The 13,501-nt window shown below is 35.2% G+C and overlaps 1 protein-coding gene across 4 annotated transcripts in view; it reads left to right on the top strand.

Annotated features, from left to right (window-relative positions):
- PPP2R5E (protein phosphatase 2 regulatory subunit B'epsilon) overlaps window positions 1-13,501 on the top strand; it is a 135,044-nt gene that overhangs the window by 87,229 nt on the left and 34,314 nt on the right. For all 4 annotated transcript variants that reach the window (XM_081049106.1, XM_081049107.1, XM_081049109.1 and 1 more), the window contains exons 4-5: window positions 5,945-6,046; window positions 12,283-12,375. In XM_081049106.1, coding sequence (XP_080905232.1) covers window positions 5,945-6,046; window positions 12,283-12,375 — 195 coding nt within the window. The remainder of the gene's footprint in view (window positions 1-5,944; window positions 6,047-12,282; window positions 12,376-13,501) is intronic.

Genomic DNA, 13,501 nt, shown 5'->3' with positions numbered 1-13,501 from the left:
AGTTCCCATTTTAAATATGACTGGATGTGGCACTGTAAGAGCACCGATTTTCTGGGTTTGAATCCTCTCTCCTGGCAGGATAATTAATGCTGTCAATTAGTTTTGCATGTTTTGAACTTCATATAAATGTGCATGGATGGGGCTCAATTCAATGTCATCGTCCTTCCTTTGCATCCCCCCCACCTCCAATCTCTTCCAGGCTTTGTGGCATCTTGGTCATCTGGTAGGCTTGGATAAGTCAGAGAGAGTAGAACAAAAGGGTCCTTTCTTGTCTTTTCTTCACATACTTTCTCCCTCTTATCTCCTTATAACTAAATACTGATATATTCCTCAACACTGTCCCTAGTATTCACACTTGATTTATTCAAATTCTATTGATTCTCTGTTCTTGATCTCTCCTTGACAGATTCCTTTTCTCTGTACAGTTGTCAATCTTCTGTTCCTTCTAGAAACTGAATGTCTAAAGAGAACAAATTACTTTCAGAAACAAGCATTATATGTTAAATCCAGTTACACCAATTGATCACAATAGTTATCAATTAAACACTTCTACGAACAGCAGCAGCAGCAACAATAACAATGAAAACAGATTTTTTTAGTCTATAAATCAGAACAGTCTGTGTACCTAGTAGATTTTGAGAGAAATACTTGATAAAGGAAGTATAAGTAAAAGTGATACCCTTGTGAGTTAGGAAAATGAAAATAGTACATGCCCACAATTTCTGTTACTTAATCTTGTTTTTTTTTTTAATTTGGCTACATATTTTAAAATTCTAATTGGGCAATATAAATTTTTAAACTTTTTTTTCTTATTATTATTCCCTTTCTTCAACTGGCTGTTAAGCATCTTTTATCATTTTAAGATGTTCCTTCTGCCTCATTTCAGAAATCACCTTTAAAAGAAGAGTTCCTGTGTCCTAGAAAGCCCTGCTAATACAGTTTTAAAGTGTGGCAATGTTTGTGTAATGATAATAAGGTTGTAGACATTGACTTTAGAAATCTTTTAAATGTTCCTGTAGATTTCCAGATGTTGTGAAACAAACCTCACATCTGTCACAAGTACATGTTGTTTCTTAGTCACATGTAGACAGTGCACTCTATCTTTGGTTCTGGTTCAGTGAATGGTTTCTCAGAGGTTTAGAGCTTTGTCCACAAAAGTGGTTTTATGATAAAAATGTGTACAACCTTACTGGATGACCATACCTGTGTGTTTAGTCCTTACTGTGTTGCTGAGACCTGTATGTGTGGCAGACAAGGGCATTGAGGAGATCGTTTTGGCTCATGAAATCATATTTAATTCAAGTGAACATGTTTAGAATAATAACTGATGGAAAAATCTTGTCTGAAAATTTTTATCGTATTCATAATATTCCATAGCAGTGACAGTTGCATATTTAATATTTTAGCAAATAAAGTTAGAACCGCAGTGGATGGCTCATAATCTGGGAAGTTGTCACAACAATCTAATTAAATTTCTGCTATTTAGAATAAGGTCTTTAGGATAGGGATCTTGATGGTTTCACAAGTTCAGAGAACTTTTAAACAGCTGTGTTTAGTCACATAGATAATCGAGGTTTAAGAAGAAACTATATACCTAGTCAGAAGTGGAAACTATAGTAGATTTATTGTGGTGATTAAAACACATAGTTTAGCTTTAGAACAAATTACTGATTGAACAAATTGCCAGTGAATTAAATTAAGTCCCAAATAAAAGTTTAAAAATTTTGCCATTTTTCCCCCTAATCAAAGCATTGGCTTAAAAGATATTTATCCATAATTATCCGCAATTACTTTAAAAGGGGCTAAGAGTCAGATTGGAAGGTTCTTTAACATTGGGATCATTAAGAATTCTTAAGTTTGGTGTTACCAAAAGTAAGTTAATATTATATGTATGTTGCTTATTATTATTTTTATGCTCTAAAACATAGCATAACAGGGTATCTAGGGAAACTTTGCTTGTGTTCACATTTTTTGTTTTGCATGTAATTGTTTTTAAAAATTGTATCCATGTTTACCATGTTGATAAACTACTGTGAGATTTTCCTGTTTTCTTTCAGGATTTCGTTTTGCCGTATCTGTTTAGATACATCTGTTGGGCTAACGCAAAACACCATGAGAGTAAAGCGTGATGACCTAGCATTTACTGGATCCTTCCTCTGGTTCTAAATGCTTGATTAAATAATTTTGTTTCTTTTCAGTATATGATGGATTATGTACTGAGTGAATGAAGGAATGAACTGGATGAAAAAATTCAGGGATATTATTGAAATCATTACTTAACATGAGGTCTTAATACAAATAGTGCTAAAGGAATAATGATACTTTAATTTGATTGAATGTTCTCTATTGAACATCATTCACTTAGTCCTTTATTTTATTAGAAAATTTACTTTTTAGATATAATCTCAAGAAAACTCATTTTATAGCTATCATGTCATTTTCGTATTTACAGTTGATATACTTGCAGTATTGCATAATTGTATGACATTAGTTTCACAGATAAAAGAGAAATATTCTTGAGGTCAGCTCATTCATCAGCTTTTATCCCAGAGCGATGACACTTAATCATCTAGAAACTATTATTGTGAAGCACAGAGATGATTTAAGTTGCCTTGCTATACTGTAGTAAAAGTGGTCCCCTGATCACATTACATGCCTATTTACCTAATCCTTAAATAATAATAGTGCTAACAAATATATAGCTAATAGAAATTGAAACTATTCTTTTACTAGGTTTTTTTTTTTAAATAACTTTAATTGTATTGTCCTTACTCTCTGGTTTGTTCAGTGTTCATCTTGGTAGATACTTAGTGAGTAGTTACTATATACCAGCCACATTCTGTTCTTTTATAATTTGCTAATTATTTTCCTTAAACAACAAAAAAGTGTCATCCAAAATCATGGTGTAAAATTAGTAACTAGTTCTATGGAGCTAAAAGGGTTGGGGACAGTGAGTTGTTTTTTCTGCGGTAATTTAAATAACTATTTAAAAATATGAATCGTATTTTTTTATATTGCAAGTCAAAAAGTAGTAAGTTGTTTGTTTAATCAAAACTCGGTGAAAATATACCTAAATGCTTCTTTTTTTCCTGATTGGGCCATGCATGTACTTGGGAACGTTTTAGTCTCCTCTTTCACATTTGGCCAAGACTTTGAAATTTATTTTCTTGCACCACAGTTAACAATAATCACCAGTAAACGAAACAACTGAAAAATAAGAGAGCCCCAGTCCCTCAAAGCCAGCAGCTGTTAGGGCCTGTGCTGGGCCTGCAGCAGTAGGCCCCCGCTTTCCTGGGCCTGCAGAGAAGGGCCCCCTTTTCTTCTCTTCCCCCGTACGCTACAGTGCCAGTTCTGAGTCACACTGGGTTGTAGCCAGCAGACGTTCTTAGTTAATATTAATGTCATGTTAGGGCTTTGAGATTTAGCAAATAAAAACACAGGGCAACTAGTTACATTTGAATTTCAGGTAGAAAAACAAATAGTTTTTTTAGTCTAGGTGTGTCCATGCAATATGGAGGACATACTTGAGCTAAAAATTATTTATATGAAATTCAGATTTATCGGACAACCCCAGTTATTTCCATTTATTGTATATTAGGTGCTAAGCATTCAGAAATTAGTAAGGAGTCCTTAAGGGGCCCAAATTCTAATTAGGGGACGTAAGGAGGGATGGGAGGAATCAGAACACCAGAGAGGAAACTATTATAATAATCACGATGTTTGATGATGGGGGTCTGAACCAGACAGCAAGGATGAAGAGATTGTTGTATTTTCCTGTTAATGCTGAGCATGGTCATCAGCGTACACCTGAATGCCCTCAGGTAGGTAAACAGTGCCCATGGGCAACACTGAGGGCCACTGGCAGGCCAAGAACCTGGTAAAGAGATTATGGGGAAGGAGAGAAGAGAAAATGAAAGAGTAATGAAACTGATAAAAGAAATGGGTGCGGGGAGGTCAAATCAGAGGAAAAAGAGAGAGATATAAAGAAGTGAGGTCCTTACATGGTCTTCAGGGGTGGAGGTGGACGTGAGTGCCAGAGAAAGAGCCTTGGGAACCCAACCCTAACATGGCACCGTGTTACCTTGAGAAACTCATAAGCTCTTTGAACCTCACTTTTCTTATTTATAAGATGAAGAAGCTAGATGAAATAGTCTTTAACGTTTCTGGAGGTTACTCAGCGGAACTCCTAATCCTACATTTTCTATCTGATTTTAATATCTGTGCCTGTAACCCCCCAGCCTTGCTTTCTGTCCGAATAATCACTTATTGGAGGTCAGGCCAGGGCCTTCAAGCTTTAATTCCAATGTTCACTGTTTATTATAATGTCTTTAGTATGAAAATGAATTAGGCTACCTCGAAGACACTTATTTCTTAAATTGTTTTTCCTCCTTTGCATTGACACTAGTGTAGATTAAAATCAAATAGTTGAAAAATAAATCCTTTTATTTATTTTTTGTTCATTTTTGATAACTTGTTCCTGAATGAATAAAATAGAAGGCTTAGGCTAGAGCCTCATCTATTTAAATATAGAGACAGTTTGCTACTTTAGAAATGTCTGGATGCTTTTTAATCCAGTCACGTAGACTCTCTACAAAGCTGCTATGTGGTAGGGAGTGATGCTGGTGGCTTCTTGTGGTCATAATGTATTTGTATAAGCATGGAACTGCCATTACCTATTTAATAACATTACCTATTTAATACTTTATTTACCCTGGGCTATAAATCAGAAGTGGCTGCTAGTGATAAAGGAAGATTTAGTGGAAGCAAGTTTACCATTTTGGACAGTGGTTTGTAACCATTTTTAGATCTAGGAAATATTTTGAAAATCTGATGAAGGCAACTGGATCTTTTCCCAAGTTGCACTCACACATACAAAATGTTGCAGAAAATCTAGGGGATTTAGAGATCCCCTCCACGCCCGTCCGTGGCTGACCCAGTTGTAATCTCCTGATTTTGGAGCTGAACTGTGTGGTTAAACTGGCCCATACGTTCAGTCTTTCAGGGACTGACTTGTGAGCTAGGCTCGAAAGCATTGCGGTAAGCTCTGATTTTTAACTCTCTCCTGGCAGCAATAATCTTTTTCAAACAAATTCAAGAGGCCATTTTTATCTTGAAATTAAAGGCATAACTCACATATTAGGGTACGTAGAAGAGGATAGGTGAGTATGAATAGGACAAGAAACAGAAAAATGGAAAAGGAACCCTGAGAATAGTTGCAACAGCATTTACAAATAAGCATTTTGCTATAGAAATCTTAGAATATATGCAGAAATAGTATAATAGTATAATGAATCCTCATCTCTTCATCACCCAGTTTCAACAGTAAGCAAATCATGGCCATTCTTTGAGCAACTAGATTAAATTTTAAAGTTGCTTATGGTAAAGGAATGTCTGGTTTATAGAGGTTTGTATCCCACATATATCTTACCCTGGGCATTGTTATTCTTTTGTAAGCTAACTGAGGTATGATTTTTAAGCATGTTAGAAAAGTTTCAAAATAATCTTTTCTGATGTACTTTTTGTGAATACCTGTAATTTTACCATTAGTTCAACTGTAAATTTGCAAATTGTGAATAGCCTGAGAAAGAAAATACCTGAAGCCCATTAGCAGTAATTTATATCTTAGTGTAAATTGTTCATTAGAAGCATGCTTGACTCTGGTAAGTAACCAAGAGCAGGCTTTGAAGGCAGGTACAGGATCGCAGGGACCTGGGTGGGAATGGCCATATAAGGATGGAGTACTGTTGCAGAAGGTGCTACTCTAGCTTTCCACCTCTCCCTGGAGGTGGTCCTGACCTCAAAGCCTAGAGAAAGAGGGCCCTGTTCCAGTTTGGTGGTGCTCCTGTCATCTGTCCTCTGGGTTCCCTTCGCCTGGCTGCAAAGACCTTGTGTAATGCTGCCCAGGAGGTGCTTCCAGCTAACTGTGCTGCTTGTTTATTTTTAGGTATCTTGCAATATATTCAGAACTCTCCCTCCTAGTGACAGCAATGAATTTGATCCAGAAGAAGACGAACCTACCCTGGAGGCATCATGGCCACACCTACAGGTACTTACAACTACTATTAGTCACAAGAGAAAGGCCCATGAACTTACTAGCTGATTAGCATGGGAATTTCTTGAAGGCCTTTATTCACTAAGAAGTCAAATTACAGTACATTAAGAGAAGCTAGAGAATGTGTTTTCGGTTTCTTACTCTTGATAATTAGGATGCCAAAAGAATAAAATAGTAAGTTTTAGTGTAATGTTTTACTGTGTTTCCCCGAAAATAAGACCTAGCCAGACAATCAGCTCTAATGCGTCTTTTGGAACAAAAATCAATATAAGACCCGATCTTATTTTACTATAAGACCCAATATAATATAGTATAGTATAGTATAATATAATGTAATGTAATATAATATAATATAACTCGGTCTTATTTTACTATAAGACCCGGTGTACTGTACTATACTATACTATAATTAATATAATATAATACCTGGTCTTACATTAATTTTTGCTGCAGAAGATGCATTAGAGCTGATAGTCTGGCTATGTCTTATTTTTGGGGAAACACGGTAGTATGGACTCTCCCATTTCACAAGTCCAGCTGGCTGTTATTCTTTTATTAGAGCTGTGCAATTCTGCCTGCTGGAGCCTCAGACAAGAGCAGAACCGTTTTCACATTAATATTAGTTAGATGTAATTAGGTCACAGAGTGCACATCTCGTTTTCAACAGTGGGTAGCCTGGGGACTTTGTATGCATGTCTTCATGATAACCACAGATGTGTTTCTTTAGCCTGGAAGGGTAGAAACAAATTGCAGTAGCTGTTTCAAGGTGTTGAGAGGAAGAGCAACAGCTGAGAGAAAGCTTGTGGGAGAGCCCGTTTTGTTCTCTTGCACTAAGTAGGCCATAATTTGCAGTCACACTTGTGTACCAGGACGGATCATGGCCATCCCTACATGTCCTCTCCCAGCACTGGGCCCATCAGTATTGTCTTTTCTTATTCATACAGCTCATTTTCCTTCCTCCTTTCCTGGCTGCCTTCTCTCAAGGCCAACATTTCTCAAAGGAGTAGAACGAGGAAAATTTGAATGTGATGAACCCGAAGTCATCTTCATTGAGTCAGACTGTTCTCAGAGGCTAGTCCTCTGACAACTAGCAAGGAGGAAAGGGTGGAAGAGAAGGAATATACCTTGTACTTCCCGAGGCGGAAGGCACTGCATCTTTGTAGCTAGCTGTGCTCGTGGTTACTGGTTGACTTTCTGAAGAGCAGAAAACTGTGCAGCAGGGAGATAGGGCCTAGAGATAGTCTAAGGGTTTATTTTTTTCTGTACTTCAGAATTTTTGGCATAAATTTGCAACTTTCCCCGTCCTGCTTTGGCAACTCCGGGTTGCTACAGATATACATGTATGCTATTTCCTAGTTATGTAGAGAATTTTCTGGGGCTCTATTTTCTCACCTCTTACCCAGGCATTTTATGTATATATGTGTTTCTACTACTAATGGCAAAATTGAGTAAATTAATTATAACACTGTAGTTGATTTACTATTTTAGATGCTTGATTTTGTTTTTGTTTTTTTTTAAGGTGCCAGGTATACTATCTACAATCTAAGAAATTTTTAAAACTGTTTATGCTTTTCATGATATGTTCTATCTAGATTGTGACAAAAATCCAGAAAAAAAAGAATTACACTTTTGGATGGGTGGACTTCTTGTCATGTCTTATTCTTAATGCTTGGCAGCAGTTTATAGAAGAAATTTTATAAACAAAACAAACACACAAAGATAATGTCCTCAGGAAAGTTCCACATCTTATGGTGGAAAAGACATGGAAAGAGATGTTTTTCAAACTTCAACTTTTTGTCTTCTCTATATCCCAAAGAAGAGACAGACCACTCTTGCCATTTGCAAGAGCTTTTTGAGTACTCTAAAAATTATGTTCAGCATATATATGTTTCCCCTAAATTACAATAAAAATTTACCTCACAAAAAATGTTTACCTCAATATTTCAGTTAATCCTTCCTAAGCTTATTTTATAAAAATTAATTTCGAAGCTACTAAATTAAATTCTGCCACCAAAAATCTCTAGCTTACACTATGTCAATATAGGAACATAAACCATTAGTTCATTTTAAATTCTGAAACCAAAGCAACAGTGAGGAATGATGATGAAACTTACACCCTTTTGGCTATAAAGACAAATTGTATTCAAAGTAGGCTGGTTTCATCTGTGTGGACGTCCTGTTCAAGCCTGTAATCCTCTCATTCCTTCTTTAGCTCAGGGAGAAATACGACTAATACTGGATCAGGTAAAGGAAACCTCTTTTTAAAATTCACAAATCAACTTTCATGCATAGTAAAGGTTAATATGGTAGGCACACTGGCCTTCACCATCTATTGCTTAGTGGAAGTTTGTGTTACAGGCTCCTGACTTGTCTCAAGAATCCTGTGTTTCCTCTGCATATTCTGACTCCACCAATTAGTCACTTTTCCATTTTCACTGATAGATGGTTTTAGTAGACAAGAGCACACTCGCTGAACATTTATGAACCCTCCTTTTCTGTCCGTGATAGGTCATTTATATCATAGTGATCCATCACCAACTTCCCACATTTTACTTTTTAATTGATTGATCCACTTTTTCCTACCACAACATAGCACTTTCTTAGACCTTTTCACTTTTTCTTAACTCTAGCATGAGCAGTGTGCTTCTTCTATTGGACTACATTTTACAAGAAAGCAAGTGTTTAAAATGCTCACCCAACCACCACATCTCAGTGCAATTTTGTTGCTTTTGAGATGTGGTTGGGTGAATGGCTAGGTTCATTGACCAGCTAATGGACTGCTCCTGTGCACCTCTTCTGTGGTTTAAATTTGTGGCCCATTCAAAACTACTCATTATAACAAATCATGGCTCTTTGGGGATATTTAAAAATAGAAGAAAGAATATTAAATCCACAAATTTTAGTTCAAATATGTCAAGGGGTCTATGTGTTATTTGATCTTTTCTATTATCTATATTGGTATCTTTTAAACTGGTAACCCGTAGTTACCATGGTTATTGTTTTTGTATTTTCTGAAATTGGGTCTGTATTTCCAGTAGAATATGATTTTGCAGGACTTCCTTTGACAATTAAGGGATTATTTTTAATGTTTTACACTTGAGAATGAAAAACAGGAAAGCTAAAGTCTTTTTATTCATGTTCCAAAGAAAATTCCCTTATGTGACCCTGAAAAGTAATTGATCACCCCCAGTTCCCTGTCTCTCCCTTTAGAAACTCAACGGAGATTTTTGATTCTGAGATACAACATGTCTCTTAAGTATGGAGAACATTTATACTTACTAACAAATATGTCTGAAGTCTTTTCACCAAACTATTTTAAACCCTAACTGCTTTCAAGAGACCAGAGGGGAGAGAGCACTTTGCCAATCCTGCTAGAAAGCCCTGCCAGCCCACAAGTCAGATCAGAAAGATAAGAATCTCTCCACTTCCTGGGAGTCAAAAGAGAGAGGAAACCGCCCTTTATGGCTTATTTGAATAAGGCTGATATTCTATTCATAAAACTAAGATTTGAAAGATCAATGTATTGAAAAAAGAACAATTCTTCTAGGAGGTGTTGGGACTCAGGCACTATTCTGACTGGGAGAACATGTATAACTTGACAGTGTTCTTCAGATCATTAGGAAAGAAGTTTTTCTGATTCAGAGAATTTCAAAGAGAAAAGCATAGTTTTATAAAGAAGTAAAATTCTAATGTGAATACCTAATTTAAGTGTTAAACTAGTATCTGAACTTAGAAGGTGACTGTGTGATATTTGGGGTAATGGTATCTGCAGACCCTTAGGGGGCCCTGAGACCTGATTTTAGGTGGCCTGCAATATGAAACTAGTTTTATAATAATACTCCATGATTTGCTTTTTTTACTTTGTTGACATTTGCACTATTAGTTGTAAAAGCGATGGTGGTTGAAATTGCTGTTGCCTTAGTGTAAATCAAAGCAGTTGGTCGAAATTGGCCTTGTAGTGTTATGCTTCACTGCCATGCACTTGCAATAAAAAAAGGCAATTTCAATTAAGAATGTCCTTGAAGAAGCAGAAAAACGTAATTTTGCTAAATCTTGACCTTCGAGTACACATTTAAAAAAATAGTCTTCATGATGATATGGGAAGTATGCATAAAGTACATCTGCTGCACACTGAAGTATGTTATCTTGTGCTAAAGCACTTGTGTGATTGTTTTAAGCTGCAAGCTAAACTAGCTTTTTTTTTTTTGCATGAAATATCATTTTTACTTGAAGGAATGCCTGACAAACTAGGATTATTTCAGCTTGGGTGTTTGGTGGATGTTTTCTCTAAAACAAAGAAAACAATTGTTACCACTGATAAATTCAGAGCATTCAAGCAAAATTTAGAATTAGAATTTTGAAAAACTTGTATCTGTTACCTTGAACTTTACAAGTTCCAAAAGCTTAAAGTCTTTTTAATAAAATTGGAGATACTAAAGAATGTGACTTTAATGAAATGTGTCAACATTTGAAGATTCTACTTAACACAGTGAACCAATATTTTCCAGTTGGCCAGTAGATGATGTTAGGAAACCATGGATGATAAAGATCCATTCAAAATGCAAGATAGACTGTTGAAATTTAGTGTAACAAAGTGTGAAAAATCATTGATATGGTTTCAAATTCTACTTTGCAATTCATCTTTAAGAAACGACTGTTCATCGTGTTGTAGTATGGTACCAAAGAAAAATATCCCCAGTTATGTGAAAAGACTGAAAATATGCTCCCTTTTCATACTGTCAGCTTTATATGAGGCTTGATTTTCTTTATATACTTCAACCCAAACACATTGAATATTATCTTCTAATGTGCTATGAAAGAGATTTATAAAAATAAAAACAATGCCTTCTCAATAATATTTTTGGAAAATAAAGTTATTTTTCACAAAAAAACATGTTAATATGTAAAATAGTTTCTTGTTTTAAAATGAAATAGTAATACATATTTTAAATTGTCTCAGTTTTTATCTCTTTATATATGCTATACAATAATCTAAACATTTTATATTATATATATATAAACAAAACCTTTTTGGGGTCTTTAATCATTTTTAAATGTAAAGAAGTGAGACCAGAAAGTTTGAGACAATAGTGACAATGATGATATATGTATTAGTCTCTGTGCAGAGGGCTTTATATATGAGTATATTATCACATTTAATCTTAGGGATTATCATCCCCATTATACAGCTGAAGGAAGAGTTTCAGAGAAATTAACTTGCCTAGGGTTACACAGTTAGGAATGGACAGAGCTAGGCTTCCAACCCAGTGTCTTTCTGTCTCTTCAAAGTTCTGGTTTCTATATACTGTTACACACTATACCAGGAGCTCATGTATACTTTAACACATTTGTTATGCAGAGAACTTAAACAGTGTCACCCCAGTGCTTATCAGAACAGTTATTCAAGGTTGACTCTTCAAACGAGAATATTCTTACTCTTTGCAGATGAGAATAGTCTGCTACACCATCATATGTTGCTTAGAAGAGTATAAATTGCCATAAACTTTCTGAAAGGAAATTTGGCAATAATTATTGAAAATCCTGGAACATTTGAATATTTTTTGACCTAATAATTCCACTTCTAGAAATATTTACTCACAAAATGATGGAGCAAGTACACTGATGTATGTTATGTGATGTACATTGTGGCATAATTTGATAGAGAAGTAATTCAGAAACTACTTAAATGTCCAAGCATAGGACAGTCTATGTATAATGGAATACTTGTAGCTACTAAGAAAAATGGCTTAGATATTGTTAAAATTGTTCACAATATATTGTTTAGATGGTAAAAGTAGTTTATAAAGCTATATAAAATATATTTATAGGACATTAGTATGTTGTAGAACTATGGAGAAAACTTGGGAGATTTATGCATTAAAATGTTAATAGTGGTTACCGCTGAATGGCGAAGATGATAGGGGATTTTTATTTGCTTTATTTGCCTGTATTTTCTAATTTAAAAGGTTAAAAAACATAACAGCAACTGTGAACCACAGTGAAAGGTAGCTAATTGATTTATATTAAAACCCCGTTTTCTAAGACCTGTCGTGTTTTCTTTAACAGATTTTTTTTTCATTAAAGTATAGTTAACATATTCATTTCAGGTGTACAACATAGTGATTCGACATTTAAAACCTGTCAGTTTTAGAGTTACAGGCTTTTTACGGTTTTTGATACTATTCTCACTGAATTATAATTTAAAATTAATTATATTTTGTTTGTTGCAGCTTGTATATGAATTTTTCATACGATTTTTGGAAAGCCAAGAATTCCAACCCAGCATTGCCAAAAAATACATAGATCAGAAATTTGTATTACAGGTAAGCAAATTCTTGTGATTGCATGTATTTGTTATTCAATTGATAACACTTTATCTCATTTTTTCTTGGTGTTTGCATAATCTAGTAATGACAGTGACATTACCCTGTAAACAAACATATATACATAAGTTAGTTTCCATTAATAACCCTTAAAAGTAATAGGTACTTTTAAAATTTATTGTGCTGGAAATTAATTACATTTTAAACAACAAGGAATGCTAATGCCTAAATCCCTTCAGTTTTCTTTCTTAAAATTTAATTACAAAGGAATTTTATTGGTATAACCCTAGTTGCATGAATCTTTACATAGCTTAAAAACTTTTATTTTCATAAGGAGTCTTAATGAACTATTGCATAGATTTGTTAAAACTGAGTAGGTATGGCTCAGAGCATAAGTAACGTTTAATAAACAATCAAAATCAGAATACTGGTGCATTTTCACAGTAGGAAATAGCGCAACTCAAGACTTGAAAATTTCCGTGAAGGGATTAGCTCTCACCTATCTGTTTGGAACTTTTCAGAGTACATATTTTTTCTGATTTGCCACTTTACATTTTATAGCTGAGACTTGGGTACTTTCATGGCACAGAATTTTTAGGTAACATTTCCTTACTCTTATTGTTGACATTCATCTATAAAAATGGGTACTTGTGTCAACTGGTGTGTGGACTAATAGAGCTCCTTTCTAAGTGATACATGGGGCACCTCATGGAGAAAAGAACAAATATCTATCTCCTAGTAAGCCAAGTGTCCCGGTGAGAACTTCACATTTAAAACATTCATTTGGCAGGAAATTGATGTCCCTTATGCCTTACCTGGATAAAGATTGGTAACCTTCATGATTAACTCATTCACCCTCCCTAATTAAATGAATAAATTTAGAATTCTGGATATATTTGGTTGAGCCATAGCTGATATTTTGGCTGTTTTTGACATTCAAAACACAGCAGTTTCCTGTGGTTCAATCCAGTAGAATGCCAGAGGCAGGCTAGTTCCACGGTGCTAAGGGTCACTGAGGCTCCTCTACATCCCCAGTCATGTGTCTGAGTGGAATTAAACCCCAATTCAACTGTCAGCTAAGAGTCGGAAAGGAGCTGTTGTGCCTTGCCTGCGGGGCTCCTTAGCA

The sequence above is a fragment of the Rhinolophus hipposideros genome, assembly GCF_964194185.1.
Source record: "Rhinolophus hipposideros genome assembly, chromosome: 5".
Lineage (NCBI taxonomy): Eukaryota > Metazoa > Chordata > Mammalia > Chiroptera > Rhinolophidae > Rhinolophus > Rhinolophus hipposideros.
Note: the sequence above shows the minus strand (reverse complement) of the source record. Positions and strands in the feature narration are given on the sequence as shown.